This window comes from Plectropomus leopardus, chromosome 7 (assembly GCF_026936395.1).
Source record: "Plectropomus leopardus strain MGB_pleo_1.0 chromosome 7, ASM2693639v1, whole genome shotgun sequence".
Lineage (NCBI taxonomy): Eukaryota > Metazoa > Chordata > Actinopteri > Perciformes > Serranidae > Plectropomus > Plectropomus leopardus.
In genome coordinates, this window is record NC_142182.1 from 23,137,235 (window position 1) to 23,155,788 (window position 18,554).

The window sequence follows — 18,554 nt, forward strand, 5'->3', positions numbered from 1 at the left end:
GATGACAAGTCCTGTCAGGATTTAGGGATAAAGTCACATCTGTGTCTACAATACAATGGAAGATTAATGTCGTAACAGTCTATAATTTCTAGGACAATACGTCCTCCTCTGTCAGCTCTGTTTCCTCAGCCTTGCCCTTGTCCCACAGCAGGAGGCAATCCACCTTCTTTATGATCTGACCAGCTGAGTGAGGCTGAGGAAAGTGCTGAGCATGCCACTAAAGCTGTCATACAGCTCTTGTCAAGCTGCATTAATCTTATGTTTGCATTCAGCTGGGGATCGGTGTGTGTACGTTTGTGTGTGTTTACAGTACAACCTCATGGTGCCAGACACAGCCACTACTGATGCACAGTGTGTGTGTGCTTTTGGGTGTGTGTATTTTCAGTTGTGTACATTCAGAGCCCTCACTAACAGACACACCCACAACTTGCACAGTGTGTGTGTGTGTGTGTGTGTGTATGTGTGTGTGTGTGTGTGTGTGTGTGTGTGTGTGTGTCTACTTTTATGTCTCTCATGTCCCGTTACAATCTCATAAAGCTGACAAACTACGCCACACACAACTTGTTTTATGACGTGCCGGCAGGGCGATGTACTGTACCAGAGGGAGCCGTGTTTCTCCCGGAAACAAAGAGGGTAACGAGCTGTGATCCACTTCATGCTCCTCAGGCACAGCACAGGAAACCCCCGCCACCATAAAGAATCTCTGCCTGGGATCACGCCGTCACTATGCCTCCACGGGGGGGGGGGCTCAGCCGGGTTAAGATGTAATATTTCATCACAGGCTTACCTTGCGTCACATGTCAGATCCCATGTAGAGAATTCATGATCGTCAAGTTTAGTGACCACCTTGGTCGTTGCTGGCCAGGACGTGTGACGTTTGATGTTAACCAGCTCGTGACCGGCCTCCCGTGTGGGGTCACGGCTGCAACAGGTACCCATCCTTCCACAACAAAGGACTGCTTTGCTGGCTGGTTAGAGACCTAATCTCTCTGACACCTCAATTGTAGTTGCTGGCACTTTTGATTTAGCTCCTTTTAAACAGATCTTCATCTCTTGTGGATGTCTACCACAGTGTCTAAATCCTTCCGCTGCTTATTTTTTCAATTTTTCTTCCTTCTAAAATTTTACATTTAAGAGAATAAAAAGTCACTGAGAAGGCCAAGAGCAAACCCGATAATGGAAGATGTGTCGAAGCTCTCTCTCACTGTTGCAGACTTTTCTCTTCATACTCATCACTCAGTCCATTGCTTGCCATCGTCCCAACCAGTGTCACCCTTTCTTCCCTTATCCTCTCCGTCTCCGACCTCCCCAGTGCTCCTCACATGATCTCTTTCTCTCTCTCTCTCTCTCTCTCTCTCTTTCCAAGCTGCATTGCTAATGTTTTGGTGGCCTGGCCCTGGCAGCCTCGCCCTCCTCCTCACACTAACAGAAGTGTTACTGTCTCCCACGACCAGCCAGACTTTAAGAGCCATCAACATTGTATCAACCATCTTGTTGTTTCTCTCACTCGCTGTTTGCATCTGTGTCCCTCAATCCCTCCTTTGTGTCTGGCCTCTTTTGCTCAGTGTGGAACACAGATGGACCCCCCCCGCACTTTCCGATCCCAAGCTTTTCTTTTGGTGCACGGACAACAACCATGTGGAGACACGCTGGTCCGATGCTGTGGAGACATGTGGGCCCATCATGTGAAGAAATCCAATGAGTGCAGAAAGCCTGTGGTCCGTGTTTCCATTTGTAGGCTCTACATTCCAGGCATTTTTCCATAACTGAAATGTTTTGTTTTATTAGTACATCATGTGCTGCCATTATATTTGATGGAGAACATCAAATATTATTGTTATCTGGTACGCCAATGTACAAGTCTGAAATTTAAAAAGCATGAAAGGGGAGAGAGAGAGGGCACAACATGCAGCAAAGGGCCATGAGCCACGGCCACTGCGGCAAGGACACTGCCTTCCTACGTGGAGCGCCTGCTTTATTTACTGAGCCACCGGACACCCCAGGTCGGAGGGTTTTGCAGGTCCGTCAACGCAGCACAGGCGGAGCTCCCGTCAAGTTCCGTTTTTAACTCGGCAGCAGTTTGTGACTCGCAAGGTGGATAATTGATCGGCCTATCGGTTCACAGCGGATCACATCAGCGGATGAGAGTACCAGCAAGTGCAGCAAGTGAATTCAAACTTAAAGACCCAGTACAATGAACACTTAAATTTCACTTTTACTGCGCCTAACGTTCTGCTACTTCATCAGTGCCCAGAGTATGCTCCGCACTCTGAGAATGTGCAGAATGAACAGCCCGGCTTCAAAAAAAGAAATTCCCTTCATGGCAGCAGATGTTTTAATTAAGGCAGGCCAGCACCAATGAATGAATGTGTGGGAAGTCCTGTAAGAAGAAAATAAGAAAATACATGCAGAGGGCTGCGTCCCTGCAGAAAAATGCACCGCCACACACTTCTAGAGGGTCATAAGTGATGACTAAGAGATATTACTTCAGTATAAGTCTAAACATTGTTTTTAAGAAAAGTTCTGCATAGTAAACCTTTAACTTACTGCCTATTTTGTGGTTATATGAACTGATGACACTATCCTGTTTCTTGATATGTATTTTTGACATTTTTGATTTATCCATGCTTTGATTGCCTAAATCACATTGATTTGTTTACTGCCACGCTTCCTTCATGAACTGTGAGTCTGCCTCATGCTCATCGTTCATAGTGTGACTTGTATTCACAAGTGTTGCGCAACTGCTATTTTGAGAGCCAGATAAAAAGGGGGAAACTGAACCGGGGAAAAATGAAAGAACGGAGGAAAAACAGAGAATGTAAGGGAGCAGCCAATGGTGTGCAAAGAGGAGGTGACTTTAATCCCTTAGGAAGTGAGGCTGAATAGACACTTGGCTGGAAGGAAAAAAACATAACATACAGAGGGCTCATCAGAGGTTTCATTTCATAGCTGCAATGTAAGAGAAATTGGCATATGCTATATACCCTCAAGAAATTCACTCAATCAAAGATCATCCGACCTGGGGCTATATTTTGTTATGTCCTCTTCGGCTTCAAAGACGAAGTCATATGCTGGATTTTCAAAGGCTATCTCACATATAAAAAAACATGTAAACTGGCAACGGCAATAGAGCAATACACAACAGGTCTTTGACTTCAGCATGCAAAATTTCACCAATTCTCACAAAGCTTGCATTACACAGGAAATTAATGCACACATTTATAGCAATGTCAATTATTTCAGCAAATGATTGCAAAATATGGGAGAAATGGCCAGAATGCTGCCTCAGACAAAGTCACTTCCACAGCACACCTGGCTTCTCCCTCTACTTCCCTTTCCAAAGCTACAAGCCGCCTCTGCTGTGAAGAATCTCCCACTAGCATACGCAGACGAAATGAAGTGATGTGAAGTTTAAGGCATGTAAGCAGGATGGACAGCTGACAGAACCTAAAAGGACAAGCATTGAGGAACTGCCAGTGATGTCAACATTATCATTATTCATCCTCAGGATACCCAAACACTTAACAGTAACTTTCTGACGATTGCAATCTCATAACAGGACATAGCCACGAAGGTTTTTTTTAGCCGGTGTCACAAAAAGCTCTCAATGTTTCCACCCTGTAATAGCTTTCCCAGAATCATTTAAAACGCCTTTCTGGCAACTGCAGATATTCTAAAAATCAAAAAAGTGGAGTTCACTTGTGAAGATTATCCCGCTGAAGAAAACATGTATCAAACGTTTGTTTGCCGCGGAGGGTATTGTCTGGAATAATCCGAAATTCAATGAAAAAATCCTATAGGCTTGTTGACGAGGAAACAACGGTAAAGCTAACTTTCGCTTTGGCCTACAAATTGACGTCAACACTGCAGCACAAATATATTACACCTTTTGTCTTGACGTATGCAGACTGATGTGTTTAAGCCAATTTTTGAATTTCTTCATCAGTATACTTTGGACTTCTGTTGAACTTCATGTCCCATCAGCCATTATTATTGTCAGCAGCAGCAGCCGAATTTAAATTTTAAAAGAAATGACGTGCTTAATTACACCCTGAAGCGACCAAAAGTTTCAGAGACGATGTCGGAGGGAATCAGGATTCAAAATAAAGTAAAAAAAAAAATTGATGTGCTGTTTGGTGACAGGTGTAACCATAGTAACCCAACAGGCAGAAGGGCAGGTGTATACATGGGGGGTAAATCTATTTAAAAAAAAAAAAACCTCCATCCTTTCATGTCCTCATATTTGTGCTTCATGCTCATGAACACAATAAGTCTCCTTTTAGAATTTTGAAAATTACAGTCACAATCCTGTTTTTCAATGTCAAACATTTAAAGCGCACAAACAGGAAGCAGAGTGTGGTTAATGTTCTCTAAAATGTAAAATAACTTTGGTGAAGTACAGTGAGCGGAAACAACATGCATAACTCGGCTTTCTCCCTTAACATGCAGGAAATCACTGACAGCTGTTCCCACTCTATCAAGAGAAACACTGAGAAATCTGCATTTTTGATGATGTGGTTGACATTTTGATGGTGTGAGTGAGAAACCTCTCTTTGACGGGATGCGCAGGAGTGACATTTATTCATAAGGTACAATTTTTCATGGAAATTTGACTTTCATAAATACTTTAACGGTCCTGACTTTTTTAAATTTCTGTTTTATATGAGAGAAAGAAGCCACTGAGGTTTTGATCTCTGCACTATTAAACAGTGATTAAGACAAGGACGTGTGGTCACTTTGACTTATTGAGTTGTCATTTTGAAACTGTTCATATGCACATAAATAATTTTGCTGTGTGTCTTTTTCATAATGCATTCTCAGATAAAGCTGGAGGGTTCTTAATCATTTTCTGATTAGCTTTCTGGATCTGAGTGTCTATTTGTGTATCGCCAAACAACAGCTTCTGTTCAACTATTTGTTCATTAAAAGAGCAAACAGATAACTGCACAGCAATTTTACATGCAGTCCGTCACCCTGCTTTGTCTGCACTTCCGATTCCGTCATATTCCCACAGAGCTTCTTGATAAACCACATATCAGCCTGACAGATCTGTGTTGTACTCAGATCCTCTGTGAGAGGCTGTGGATTAATACAGTAGCCTCGAGGCAAGGTTAAATATTCAAGACATCCATTTTCAGACTTACTTCAAAGATGGTATTGAACACACACACAAAAACACTTGTGCTGAAATGACCCCACAACACAGCGCACAGAAAGGAAGAAGAAGAGCAAGACAAGAGGGAGAGATGACTCCAAAAATAAAACATTAGTTTGAAGCGGATTAGAAGAATAACGCAATGACAGTGATGAATTATCAGCTGCTCAGAGGTGCATGGTTAGGAAAAATGTTGCTTGATGTGAATGTCAGTGTGTGCAGAGGATCATTTGAAAGTCAGAACAAATTCTCATGGCTCCGAAGAAGTGTAGAGAATTATTACAGGAGTCAGGTTAGAAAAAGCCTCCTCTAATGCTTTTATATCAGTACGTTTCCACTTCAAAAGGCAAAACCTAAACATTGAATACACCTACATCAACTACAAACAAGCTGAAATGCATACTAACCAACTGCACTTTAAAGGGACAGTACACACCAAAACAATAATCTTCCTCTTACCTTTAGTGCTATTTATCAATAATGAAAAAGTTACTAAATTTTGTGCCGCAAATAGTCTTTAATATTTTTTTTTATTACCAGGCAATGGGCATCAGGCTATGAAAAGCAAAACAAACTGAAATTTACATCCCTAGTTCCTACATAAAACTGCTCATAATAAGGTCTGTAGATTATCTTGAGTAATTTTTGGAAAGAGACATTGCTATTCAGTTTTTCCTTTCTTTTTTTTTTTTTTTAGTGCTTTTAGCACTGCGAGCTGAGTGCCATCTAATTCCATTAAATTTTCAAAGGCAAAGATCTCCAACGCTGCTCTCTCCAACACTCTGCAACTCACACCAAAACAAACTAGATAGAATAAAAGCACAACAGGTGAGAGGAAAATTATGTATTTTTGATTTTAGGGTGAACCGTCTTTTAAGTACCACACCCAGCTGACAAAAAGCAGCTGATCAGTTAAGAAATTAATTGTGGTTAAGAGGCAAAGTCACTGACACAACCATCAGTCCATGAGACAGAAATTAACCAACAGCTTAATAATCACCACACCTACTTAGAGAGAGATTAATCGTGTCCAAGTGGGCTTAGAAACCGGGAGAGGGATAGAGGAGATTCATTTGCCAATAATAAAAAAAACCTGCATTAATTCCCTCTTAAAGGAACAGTTAGACAATCTGAAGAAATGCTTTGTCTCTTTCCTGTTTTGTACTTTTATAGTGAGTACTTTTTTATAGAGAGCACCATCAAACACTACAGAACCCTTACACTCACAAACACCATGCGTATAATAGTGTGCCATTCTCCCATTGTATTGCATGTAAACTAAACACCTTGTCACTACTTGGAAAACAATAACTGTGTTGATCTATTGAATATTGATTTCTCACAGGAAATCATACAAGTAACAACTGGAGTAAAATGTGATCCTGTCAGCTCCTTCAAGCAGTGCATTGCAATTGAGTCTTTTTTTTTTTACCTCTTCTTTCACTGTAGGCTGCTGACATCCCGCAGAAACCGATGCGGAAACAGAAGCCGTCTTGCCCACCATCCAACAGCTGCAAAAAAACTAACTGTAGCCCTATTTTAAAGTATACATGAAATACATGCCATAGTTATTTTTTTAAGATTAAGTGTTGAATAATGAGAGAGATACTGTGTTACCTTGGATCGAGCAGTCTCTCTTTTATCTGAGTTTATCTAGTATGATGAACCAATAATTGAAAAATGTGTCTAAGCACACACGCACATTGAGCTGATGATAAATCATTAACTGGTGGTGATGCAGACTAAATCCCTGTAGGGTTTCAGTATGAATAGAGTGAGTCACTGAAAACACTGACTCACTGCTCTCATCTCTCTCCTTACCTGACGTCCCTCCTCAGTACCTGCAGCTGCAGCTCACAGCTTTAAATTCAAATGGGTTCTTTTTCTACGCTTTTTAGATCAGAAACTTTTTTCAAAACTTTACCGGTACTTCTAAAACATTAATATACCCCTAAAATCAGATTCTCAGCCACCTGAAAAACAAATCGATTTCACCCTACTTCTGCAATCTTGTTATGAAAAACCTGGCTGTTTTTGGTTACAATGTCTGCCTCACACATCAAGGCAATTTTGAGCACAGAAAATAAATGCGGATTTGGCGTCAGACAAAGCTGCATGAATTTAACGATATTTTACTTTATTAGGGCTTAATTATCAAATAATCTCTTCATTATTTTTCAATAACATTTAAGGTAAACTTCATCAAAAGATCAGGAAAAATGACCATCAGAGGTTGCCGAAGTCCAGAGTGACATGTTAAAACGGCACAAAACACTTCTCTCGGTTAGCCAGAGAGAAGTGTTTTGTGCCAACCTTAATCAGGGCTGCAAGTCAGCCAAAAAACATTTAGTGAATAAAGCACGGAGGACCAAAGAAGTGTTGTGCAAAGCTTTTCACTTCTGGTGTATTTGCATTAAAGTCCATGACTGATCTGCAACTTGAAGTCATGGCTTTCAGAGCAGATTAGAAGACTCTGCAGCTGTCTCACAGCCTCTTGACCTCTCAGAGAAAAACAGAAGAATACATGAGAAAAGAAGTGGAGGTTGAGAGGTGAAGGTACAGCGAGAGGTCTAAAACAGCAGAGTAAGAGTGAAGGAACATGACTGACCAAAACTGTGTAAAAAAACAGGGAAAGAGTAAGTGAGACAAAAGCTGCCTCAGCAGATGCTATCTCTTGCGAAGCTTCCTAGATTTGATGAAAATGTTCTCATCTTATTTCCAAAGTCATTCGCTACAAAAAAAGACCTCATCTTCCAAAAACTTTCTCTCACCTTCAGAGGCAAACAAACATCAAATATTCAATCCACTCAAGAGCTGACATTCCTGCAGAGAGTGTTTACTCTTTTGGCTTCATGCAGACCAAACTGTGGTGAAATTATTCTATCAAGCCAAAGCACAAGCTATAAAAGAATCAATACACAGCTGTGATTTCTGAGTTTGCCTCAACAAGTGAAGTGTGTTACATTAAGCGTACCTGACATTCCAGCCATGCAGCAGGTGACAACCTTCAAACTCTATCAAGTCACATTTGATCAGTTTAAAACTATAATTACCTCCTTGTGGTCGTGCGTGCACCAGTCAAGCTGCACTAACAGTTTACATCCATGTCTGTGAAAACATGGATACTTCACACACATCTTTCCCCGGCAACAACCAGCACAGTTTCAAGGTGGACACCCAAGATTAGTGTCACCAATTCAGTATCTGACCAAATATCTCCCCTGTTGTTTCTAAGATATGATGCTAAATAATGGCCAGAAAAGTGCTTTGACAAAACAATATCATTAAACGGTGAGGTTGGCCTTTGTGATGACCTTTGACCTAAATAAAATGTCATTATATCACTTTGGATATAAATGTCATCACATCATTATGTCCCATCAGACATGTCTGTGGAATTTTGTCATATTTAGCATATGAATTCTCAGGTTATGGCCCAAAATGTTTTGTGATGTCACATTAACCTTGATTTTTGACCACCAAATTTTAATCAGTTAATCTTTGAGTCCAGGTGGATGCCAAATTTGAAGAAATTCCCTCACGGCATTTTTGAGATATCGTGTACAGACGGACAGATGGAAGGGCCGACGGACAACCCGAAAACATAATGCCTCTGGTTATCAATGGCACAGACAAATTCAATAAAAAGGACATTCTGGCATTGTTTCTGCCAAGCTCTTACAAATACATACAGTGTAATATAAAGCTTTGATGTGTGTGTGTGTGACAAAACACAGAGGAGGAAATGACTTACCTCCAACACCTCTGGAAGTTAGTAATTTAGCCTCATAATCTAAAGTCTACTGAATAACAGTCAAAGAGGCAAAAACATGTTAAAGAAAGCACTTAATATAATCCCAGCATATGTTGCTGAAGCGAGCCTTAGGTAGTGAAGCAGGTGTTGGAAACAAATATCTAGAGGGAACATCATTAAGTAGGGGATACAGCCAGTGAAGACAAGACTGGATATAAACACTGTCCTTGGGCTGACATTTACAAGAAATAATCTTTAACTTTCCTGCTGTTCCGAAAGCAAACACAGAGACTGGTTAGCACCTTCAACCAATGAAAACAACAGAGAAGCTATTGTTGACTGAGCTTTCTCTTCCAGCCTTTATTTGTCTGCCAGGGAACTGTTGGTTCTTTGGTTTAGCCATGGCTCCACGGCAAAACAAAGCCTCTTTTTCAACTGAGGACAAAGAGCGTTAGACGGCGAGCACAAACCTACCCTATGTTCTTACGCCTTTAATACGATCTATCAGTTTTATCAGCAGGTTCACAAATATTTTCCATCAAGATGGAAATATGGAGCAAACAACCTCAAAAGTAGCCACTCTCAAATGCAGCATGGCCATCTCTGTAAAAAAAACATCTATATTTTGGTCCATTCAGAGTCGTGTTCATCTCAAGCATTAGAATTTGAAAATTAAAAAATAGCCATCAATAGGTCGCTCAGCTCACATCCGTCAGATTCTTTACAGGGACACAGGAATAGTTTCTGCTATGACTCATCTGTGATTTTCTGGTTCTTCCAATTGGCTGTTTGAGAGGTTTGTGAAACAGTAAATTCAAGGTCATCCTACTGTGCACGAAGAAAGAGTGAGAGTAAGCTACTGTATCTCTCATGAAATTAATGGAGATGTCTGTTAAACCAAAACTACGGTTGTGCTGGGCAGTTTAAATGAGGAAAATATGAGTCACTGTTAAAAAAAGTGAACCCACACTTTGCTGACGACAAGCCCACCTGCTCAGCAAACTGTTTTGAGGTTTAACAAAGACATTTATGAAAACATTACGAGACAAAAACGTCTTCAGTGGTCTTGATGGTATCTGCAGTCAGTATAACACAGAGCTTTAAAGGGTTTAAATCTTGCAAGGCCATACTCCTGACATTATCATAAGCTTCTTTGCGATAAGCCTCTTTGTCACGGCTTCGTGATACCATCATTGTGCTTACGCTGCCAATCATGCAGTGTTCAAATCACTGCACAACCAATTACAGGTTTCTGCCAAGAGCATCATTTCTGCAAAACTGCAAACCCCTGAGTCATTCAGTGTCACTTCATTCATTATGAACAGATAGGAGTAAGAATACCATCTTAAAATTTTAATAAAGAATCAGAGGCAAGGCAATCTACAATAGCGGTCTCTATTTAAACCTTTTATTTGGTTGGAATTTTACGGGTATATTGTGATCAATGTTACTGGTTTTAGAATCATGTGTTTGCATTTTATGTATTTATTTTAAGAAATGTAATATACTATATATCTGTTTTTAAATTTCAAGTATATGTCTTGGTGTGATTTACTTTTTTTTTTTATCTCCAGTCTTACGTGATTCACCATTATTGTCTAATATTCAATATAATTAATTATAATTCTATAATGCATATTGAAACATCCTCATTTTATGTTGTTGGTCAGGACATTACTGTAAGAGAGATTTTATATCTGTGGTCACTGAGGTCATACATGACATAACATTACTGATGTTAAATATTTTATGCAAGAAAGACTTTACTTACTTCTTTTAGACCAGAAGCCACTTTCAGGGTTTCGCAGAAATTAATTTATCTGTGGTGGCCTGCCACAATTAAAACATCTGCTGCCATCTATTAATTTTTTTTTTTTTTTTTTTGAGCTGGGCCATTCATTAGGAGCCATACTGGAATATATATACTGTGTGTTATTCCAAGCGCAGAGTGCACTCTGGGCACAGATGGAGCAGCAAAATGTCAAGGGCACTGAAACTGAAACTGAACTGTTCATTGGGCTAAATCAAAACGTTCTGCAGCAGCTGTTGCTCTCATCCATCGATCTGAACAGCTCTGACAGGATCAACAGATCAACTATCCATCCCGCAGCTCAAAATTCAAACTGCTGCTGATCTAGTCACTAACTAATCACTAAAGAACTAATGACTTGTTCCACCCATGCTGCCCACAACAACCCTAAACGTCTGAATTTAGAGGGGAGTTACAACAGGTTTAATTACAGCTCAATGCATCCGAATACTACTGTTTATTTACACAAAAGTTTGTGTACAATGGTACACATATTGAGTATGTAGTGCATAATGCGCTATTTGTGATGCAGCAACAGTCTTAATCAATATGGAGTTTGCTCAGGTGTCACACAAACTCACAGTCACATTATAACAGGTGGTTGCATATTGGGTGGAGTTTCCTGTCTCTGTTTAGAGATGTTCTTTATGATTAATTGTTTATGCCCTTGAGTTCAGATTTTTGTTTGTTTTTTTTGGTCAAATGTGTTTGTCTATTCCGATTGTTTAAGCATTTATTCTATAAAATGTCACACATTTTGAAAAATACCCAGAACAATTTCCCAGAACCTAAGTTGACTTGACACAAAAATAAAAAAGATATTGAAGAACCCAATATATTAAGAATATAAAAGAGAAAAAGGCTGCAAATCCTTAAATCTAAAAAGCCGGAAACCCGAGAATGTTTGGTATTTGCTTGAGAAATGCCTTAAACCATTACTCTGTTATTAAAATAGCTGACAACACTACATCTGATCTAATATAAATGAAATGGTAACTTCTGTCAGAAAGTACTTCCAAACAGAGTCAGTGGTTCAGCCGGGTAGTTACTGTGTTTCTTACACCTCTCTGGATTAGTGGAGCTGCAGGATAATGACTAAGAACAGGTCTGACGGCAACACGACTAAACCAGCTGTCTTCTACTACCGACAGACATCACTGACATCTCTCGCTCTCTCACCCTTTTTTTTTCATTGAGTGTGAGTATGTGTGTCATTATTTCTCCCTCTCCCTGCTGCCTTCCTTAATTCCCCGTCAGTAAAGCCAGTCATGCAGACGTTCCTTCAGCAGGTTTATCCCTCCCTGTACCTGATCAGCTCTGCCCCCCACCTCCCTGCACTGGGAGCCCCCTGCTGGGAGTGGCTGCGGGATGGGGAGGAGGAGGAAGACCCGTCTGGGGGCCCCCCGGGGGTTAAGAAAGAATCACACATCATGTCTGTTTGCACGTGCGTAGGCATGAGTGTGAGCAAACACAAGCGAGGGGCACAAATAGTGAGAGAGTCAGAACACTCAGACAAATAAACGTCTTACACACTCTGAGTAATACTTCTGAGGAGAGGGATGTGAGAGTGGGTTTAGCTCAGCGGAGGAGGTTGTCATCAAACAAACTATATTTACGTCCCCACTTGTCCATACGGGGACATAAGGGGGGATTATTACAGCAAGCCCAGGCAAAGAAGAACTGAGTGTGAACGTCACGGATAGACAAGAGGGAAGTAAAAAGAAAACAGCCAGAGGCTGACAAACAATGTCTGCTTCATTGTCAATGAGCTCATCTCCAGCTCTGGGAGTCACAATATAACACTCAGGTGGCATATCAAGACACTAGATCATGATCATTTTGCTGAAACACATGCAACATTTGGGAGTACGAGCTCTCAGGATGTAATGAGGATTCAGTTATTCAGACTACCTCAAAGGCTTCTGCCCTTTCTGAGTATCTAATAATAGTGTAAAAACGATTCATCAGTTAACAGAAAGTTTAAGCCGCTGTGAAACAGAAGTTAGAGCGTCTTTAGCTTCTGTACTGTGATGAATTTACCAGTGAAAAGGACTATTTGCATAGTGTACAGTTACAAGAGGGATTTAAAGGAAACCCTCTGCATGTGATTGGACCACTAAAAAGTGGGCAGGCTTAAGGCAGATTTAAAATAAAGTTGGCTCTACGCTCTGCAGTTGCACCTCCAAAATACTGGGTGGGGTTTCTGTCACAGACATAACACTTGTAATTATTTATTTTTATTAATATTAATTTATTTTGTATCGTCTGTGTTTTCCTTTGTTTTGTTAGTTTTGCTATTTTTGGATTGTGCAGCACTTTGGTCAACTGTTGCTTTAAATTGTCTTTTATTGATAAATTTGGATTGGATTGGAAAATACAGACCTTTTTATACACAGTGCACCAAATGTAATACAATGCGACACATCACTGATAAACCTAAAGGCAAAGCGCTAGCATTTTAAAGGTATAACAGATATTTTTACAGTGCTTCTTAGTTATGTCAACTTAAAAAGACAAAATCATCACAAAATGACCTCAACATGTCTTCTTAAATTCTGTCAGCTTAAGCTTTTAAGGCAACTTGGACACAAGCTCTTTAAGTTAAAACAAATAGTTCTTTTTAAAGTGCACAAAGACAACATGCTAACATTATTAACACCAGCCTATGACATTTTGCATTGCATTAATTAGCCCATCAGAGTTTCCCTCTATGTATATGACACCAGTAACAACAGCAAATTGTAAGATTACAAAATCAGCTCCATTTAAACTCTCAAGGTTTGTCAACAAAACAACTGTCTTACACTCGACATGTTTTCCCCACATATACAACATGCTAGCACAAGACTATGACATATCTCATTGCATAAATTAGTCTGTAGGCTTGTGGACTTTCCTCAACTCACATGAAGCCAGGACAGATCACACTCAAGCCTTAAAATTATATTTTGTGAGGGATTTATTGTCCTCACAATTATTGTGTCTCATCTTTGAAATAAAAGTAAATAAAAGCCCAGTTTCCACTGGGCAAAATGCTTTTCAGTTTTCGCTGCAGTATGTAGTATTTATGGGGAGGTGCACACCAGTACACAGGATGTGGTATGCGTCTTCACAGAGTCTTCACCATAAGTACGGCATCAATTTTATGCAGAAATATAAATCCTGTGTTAGAGTAAAGCGTGATACGTACTGTTGGCTCCACACACACTTCCCTCACGGTTAGATCAGCAGGAAGACGAGGAGAGATGAACGAATTAGACCTTCGCCAAACTGTTTCAGGTTCTGCCCACTGACATAACTGCCTCTTCCTATGTCCATCCATTTACACAAGATCTTTCTCTTAACAGCATTAAAATCGAAAAATAAAAGCAATCCACTGTTAAATACTACATCATTAACACATACTTCAGAGGTCGGAATTAAACTTCATGTCTCGAAATAAACCGATGCCAAGAACTCTGTGAGCATCCGAAGACAATGAAAAACATGCAGAGACACAGAGGGAGCTGTGTTTTTCTTTTTGCATGCAATAAAAACATGAAAAAATGTTTTTCTGATAGAAGAGGCTCCAGAACAGACAGTGGTGGAGCCCTGGGGGGCAGTTACATAAACATGGCCTCTAGATAAATAGTCCCCCTGCGATCTGAATAGGATATTGGACTTCAAGGTTGTTATTACTTCATCATGGTATTCCTGTTGAAGAAATACCATTCATAAGCACATTAAAAGTTTAGAGAGGGAGAAAGAAAACAAACAAATGCCCAACTCTGAAAAGGAAAAAACTTTTGTCTCTGCTCGCTGAAGAAAAGTTTGTACTTTACACCTGAAGTTTTGACCTGTATTTGATACAGAAATGTTTACTATTCTTACACTTCCTCTTCCATAACTAATGGTGTATGTCATATTAACTAGGATGCTTGTTTTTGTCTTTCCAACAGTTCAAAGAACAGCCGTCATGTTTGGTCAGTTCATCAATGCAGATTTATCTGCAACTACCCTGATAGATTTAGTCATTTTTAAGCAAAAGTACCCAACATTTGTTGGTTCCAGCTTCTCAAGTGTGAGACTTTGATGCTTCTTTTTGTCATACATGATTGTAAACAAAGTATTTTTGGGTTTGGACTATTGGTCGAATAAGATTTTTTCACTCTGAGTGACATTTTACAGACAAAACAAGTAAATGATCATGAAAATGATTATTATTTGTAGTTCAAGACACATCATTTCCAGAGATATCAAAGAGAAAAAAGGCAGGACATCGTCATGTTTGAGAAGCTTGAACCTGCAGGCCTAAATTTTTGGCACTTTTCCTTGATGGGAAAGCTGTTTGGCAACTTCAGCTTAATCAAAATGCTGCTGCTGCTGCTAGAGTTCTGAAAAAACTAGGAAATATGACACATTACTCTGGTTCTAAAATCCTTACGCTGGCTACCTGTCACTCCGAGAACTGCCTTCAAAATCTTGCTGCTTGCGTATAAATAACTGTGACTCAGTGCCCAAATATATACCTGACATGTTTGTGACATATGAAGCTTCTGGGACCCTCGGGACATCTGGAGCCGGCCTACTGACGGTCCCAACAGTTGGAACAACAGCATGGTGAAGCAGCATTTTGGTATCATGCAGCACAAACCTGGAATAACCTCCCAGATGATATTAGACAATCCCCGACTCTGACCACTTTTAAGTCAAAGTTAAAAAAAAGTTTCTTTTTTACATTGTTTGTAATGACAGAAAATTCATTTTTAAGTTTGATTTTGAATAATTTTAAATAATCTCTTTATAATTGCACTTCTTGTCTGGACTTTTGCTACTTTAATGATGATTTTTCTATTTTTTTTTTTTATTGTAAGTCAGTCAGTAATCAATTTTACCTTTCATATCTTTTCTCTTTACCCTTTTATTATAAGTCTCCATCCTTTCATGTGTTTTATATTTTATTGCTCTGTAATACCAATCGTGCACCAATCATCTTAATAAATTACTTGAGTGAAACATTAATTATTTTAGCACTTGATGCTGCAAAATGTAGTGTCTCTGTCCTACAGAACTGAATGCGTATCCATTTGGGTGGCGTGGTCAAAGGTTCGCAAAATAAATGTAAACATGAAAATGAGGATTTTTCCTCAACACAACTTGAACTCAGTGATAAAACTACTTTATTCAAGTGTGAGTGGGAGCCTGAGTAAGACACGTCATGATGCTATCACGACACATTGCCCAAAATAACGATGGTATCACAATTTAGCGATTCTGCAACACTTGATATAATGCAAAACAATCAGCTACGATACTGAAGAGGAACAAATAGCCCTAAAAAGGCAAAAATCAGGAATTACGCAATTTACACATAACTGTGTCAGATTCACTGAATCTGCAGTGTGAGGCTGTATGGGGTGAAGGACTCGCCTTCCAGCGTGTTTTTGCTTCATCTTGCTAATCAACATATTTGGGTGATGCCGCTGTAAATGAAATGTCAGCAGCCAACCATGAGAGCCCATCCCGTAACCTAACGAGAGCTGAGTAGTCTGTACCTGCAGCAGTCGCCGTGGAATAATTTCATGTCAGAAAAAGTCACTTGAGGGTCTGAAAAAACACTGGATTTGTAACAGACAAAACGAGATCTTCATTGTGAAACAAAATGCAGCACAATAATCGTTTTATCTCTGTCATGCATAAACCGTAGTATTTTGATTTCATTTGTCCCAGCTGTTAAAGTCGATGTTGTCTTTCGAGTTGAAAGATGACAGCGCCTTTCTGATTTGTTTTCCCTCACTGTCCGCACACACTCCGCACTGTTTGCCATTTGTCCCCTGCGAGTTTCCTCTTCATTGCAAGTTAGTTAACATCGTTCATATTTCCCTAATTCATTTGAAAACCTCCGCCAGAAAAAGTCATAAAGTAGTGACTCTGTTAAGTCAAACTGGCAGAGGAACCAGTTTTAGAGAGCTTGCACGTTTTCATAAAAGTATAGATATTTGGTGCCAGTTTATCAATAATAGATCTGTAGTCTGGCTACCAACCAGGTAACAGTGCAGGTAATATTCATACAGTAACCTGAGACATCTCCAGGGGGACAGTGTTACACGTTAGGTCAGGAATAAAACTATATTTCTTGATATCAAAGTGTGAAGTGGATTAACAGGATGGACTCTACAAGAACATACAGTGCCGAGCAAGGCTGTATCATGAGCTCATCACCTGTGGTTGGTCCACCTTTAAGGCATCAAGGCTAAGTATAATATTTTGGGGACAATTCAGTTGCTTTGCCTCCAAACATAACACGATGTCTGACAGAACAACAACCACCTGCTAACAGCTTGAAAACCTATTAGAAATACTGACTATATTTAGAGTTATATGTTCAGGCTAAAAAAAATGTGAAATTGTGGCCTAAATGAAAGGTTTAATTTAAAAGCAGAGACTCAAAACACAGTAATTGCCAGTTTCATGTGTTTTTAAATTATGCCATTCAGGATAATTTTTTGAGTGCCAGCAAAAAAAAAGAAAAAAAACACAAACTGAGTGACACAAACCATGACAGCACATCAGGAACGACTCTGATTAATTCTAATCAACATTTAACACAACAAGATATTTTGCAATGAGCCTGAATTCTGACAGCGTTTACTCAAAATCAAAAACAGCCGTCACCAAAGAAGAAAGATTAACTGTTGTTTGTACTGAAGCAATCGCAATTACCAGCAACATAAGTGACCTTTACCCTCAGTCATCTGCAATGGCACTTAAATCTCTGTCTGCACAATAGCTCTGCACAAGTCATAAAAACATGAAATCCCACTGAGGGCCTTTAGCAGAAGCTTTCGAAAATGTGCTGTCTCTATATGAATATTCAACAAGCATAGAAATCAATTATCCGCCAAGGAGTCTAGCAAACAAACCCACACAGAGAAAAAAAAACATGAATGTCAAGCAGATATGTCGAGGCATGGATTTCAAATTCATCCTGAAAAATATTAAACGCTGGGGATCTTTTTGCTTCTGTGTTTCCTCGAGGCTGAGAGACTTTTCAGTTACCAATACAAGATAATTTATTGAAGTCAGCACCCTATGTACTTCAGTTCCTTGGGGCTTTTTTCAGGTAGTAATAAAAAAAACATTTCATATTCTAGTAGCAGCTGAGCCTTACTGTATGCAATTTAAAAAAAACAAACACCTAAAAACATTTAATACTCCATTCATGTTTTCAGATGTGGGAAAAGTCATTGTTTTGCAAGTAATGCCTATCATTTTTTCAAAGTCAAAGTCAAAGTCAGCTTTATTGTCAATTCTGCAGTATGTACAAGACAAACAGAGGATTGAAATTACGTTACTCTCAACTCTCTGTGACAGAGAGTAGACATAAATATATATATATTTAAAAAGAGATAAATAAAACTGTACAATTCAAACAATGACACATTAAAAACAGACATTGCAAAGTTAAAGTAGTGCAAATGTATATGGTAGACTAGACGTTAGACTACAACTAGATTACTTTTGAGATTATTTCCCATACTGCTCCTGGTGGAAAATATTACGCCAAACTCCCTTTAAGAAATAAAATATTTTAATAATTCCTTACGTCTGCGGACAAACACATAACTCTAGAAACACAGGATAAAAGGCACCATGTCGACAGTATTCTTGTCACTTCGGCACAATTATAATTCAGAAATTTCTGCCTACAACTCTAACATTTTAGAGTTTGACTCCCAAACTTGCTACAAGCCTACGTTGGTTATCTGCACTATTTCAGTGTGCTGAAATAAGTCCTGGTTAACGAAATACCGACCCTTTTTTTCTCCAGAACTCCACCAGTTTCTCCTCCGTCT

The 18,554-nt window shown here is 39.4% G+C and overlaps 1 protein-coding gene across 5 annotated transcripts in view; it reads right to left on the reverse strand.

Annotated features, from left to right (window-relative positions):
- LOC121949780 (pleckstrin homology domain-containing family A member 7-like) overlaps positions 1–18,554 on the reverse strand; it is a 178,519-nt gene that overhangs the window by 157,119 nt on the left and 2,846 nt on the right. Inside the window, exon 1 of one of the 5 annotated variants that reach the window (XM_088080227.1) lies at positions 788–1,277. The exons of the other annotated variants lie outside the window; for them this stretch is intronic. Within the exon in view, the coding sequence (XP_087936353.1) occupies positions 788–939 (152 nt within the window). The 5' untranslated portion in view covers positions 940–1,277. Of the gene's footprint in view, positions 1–787; positions 1,278–18,554 lie in introns of those variants that run through there. 5 annotated transcript variants of the gene reach the window in all.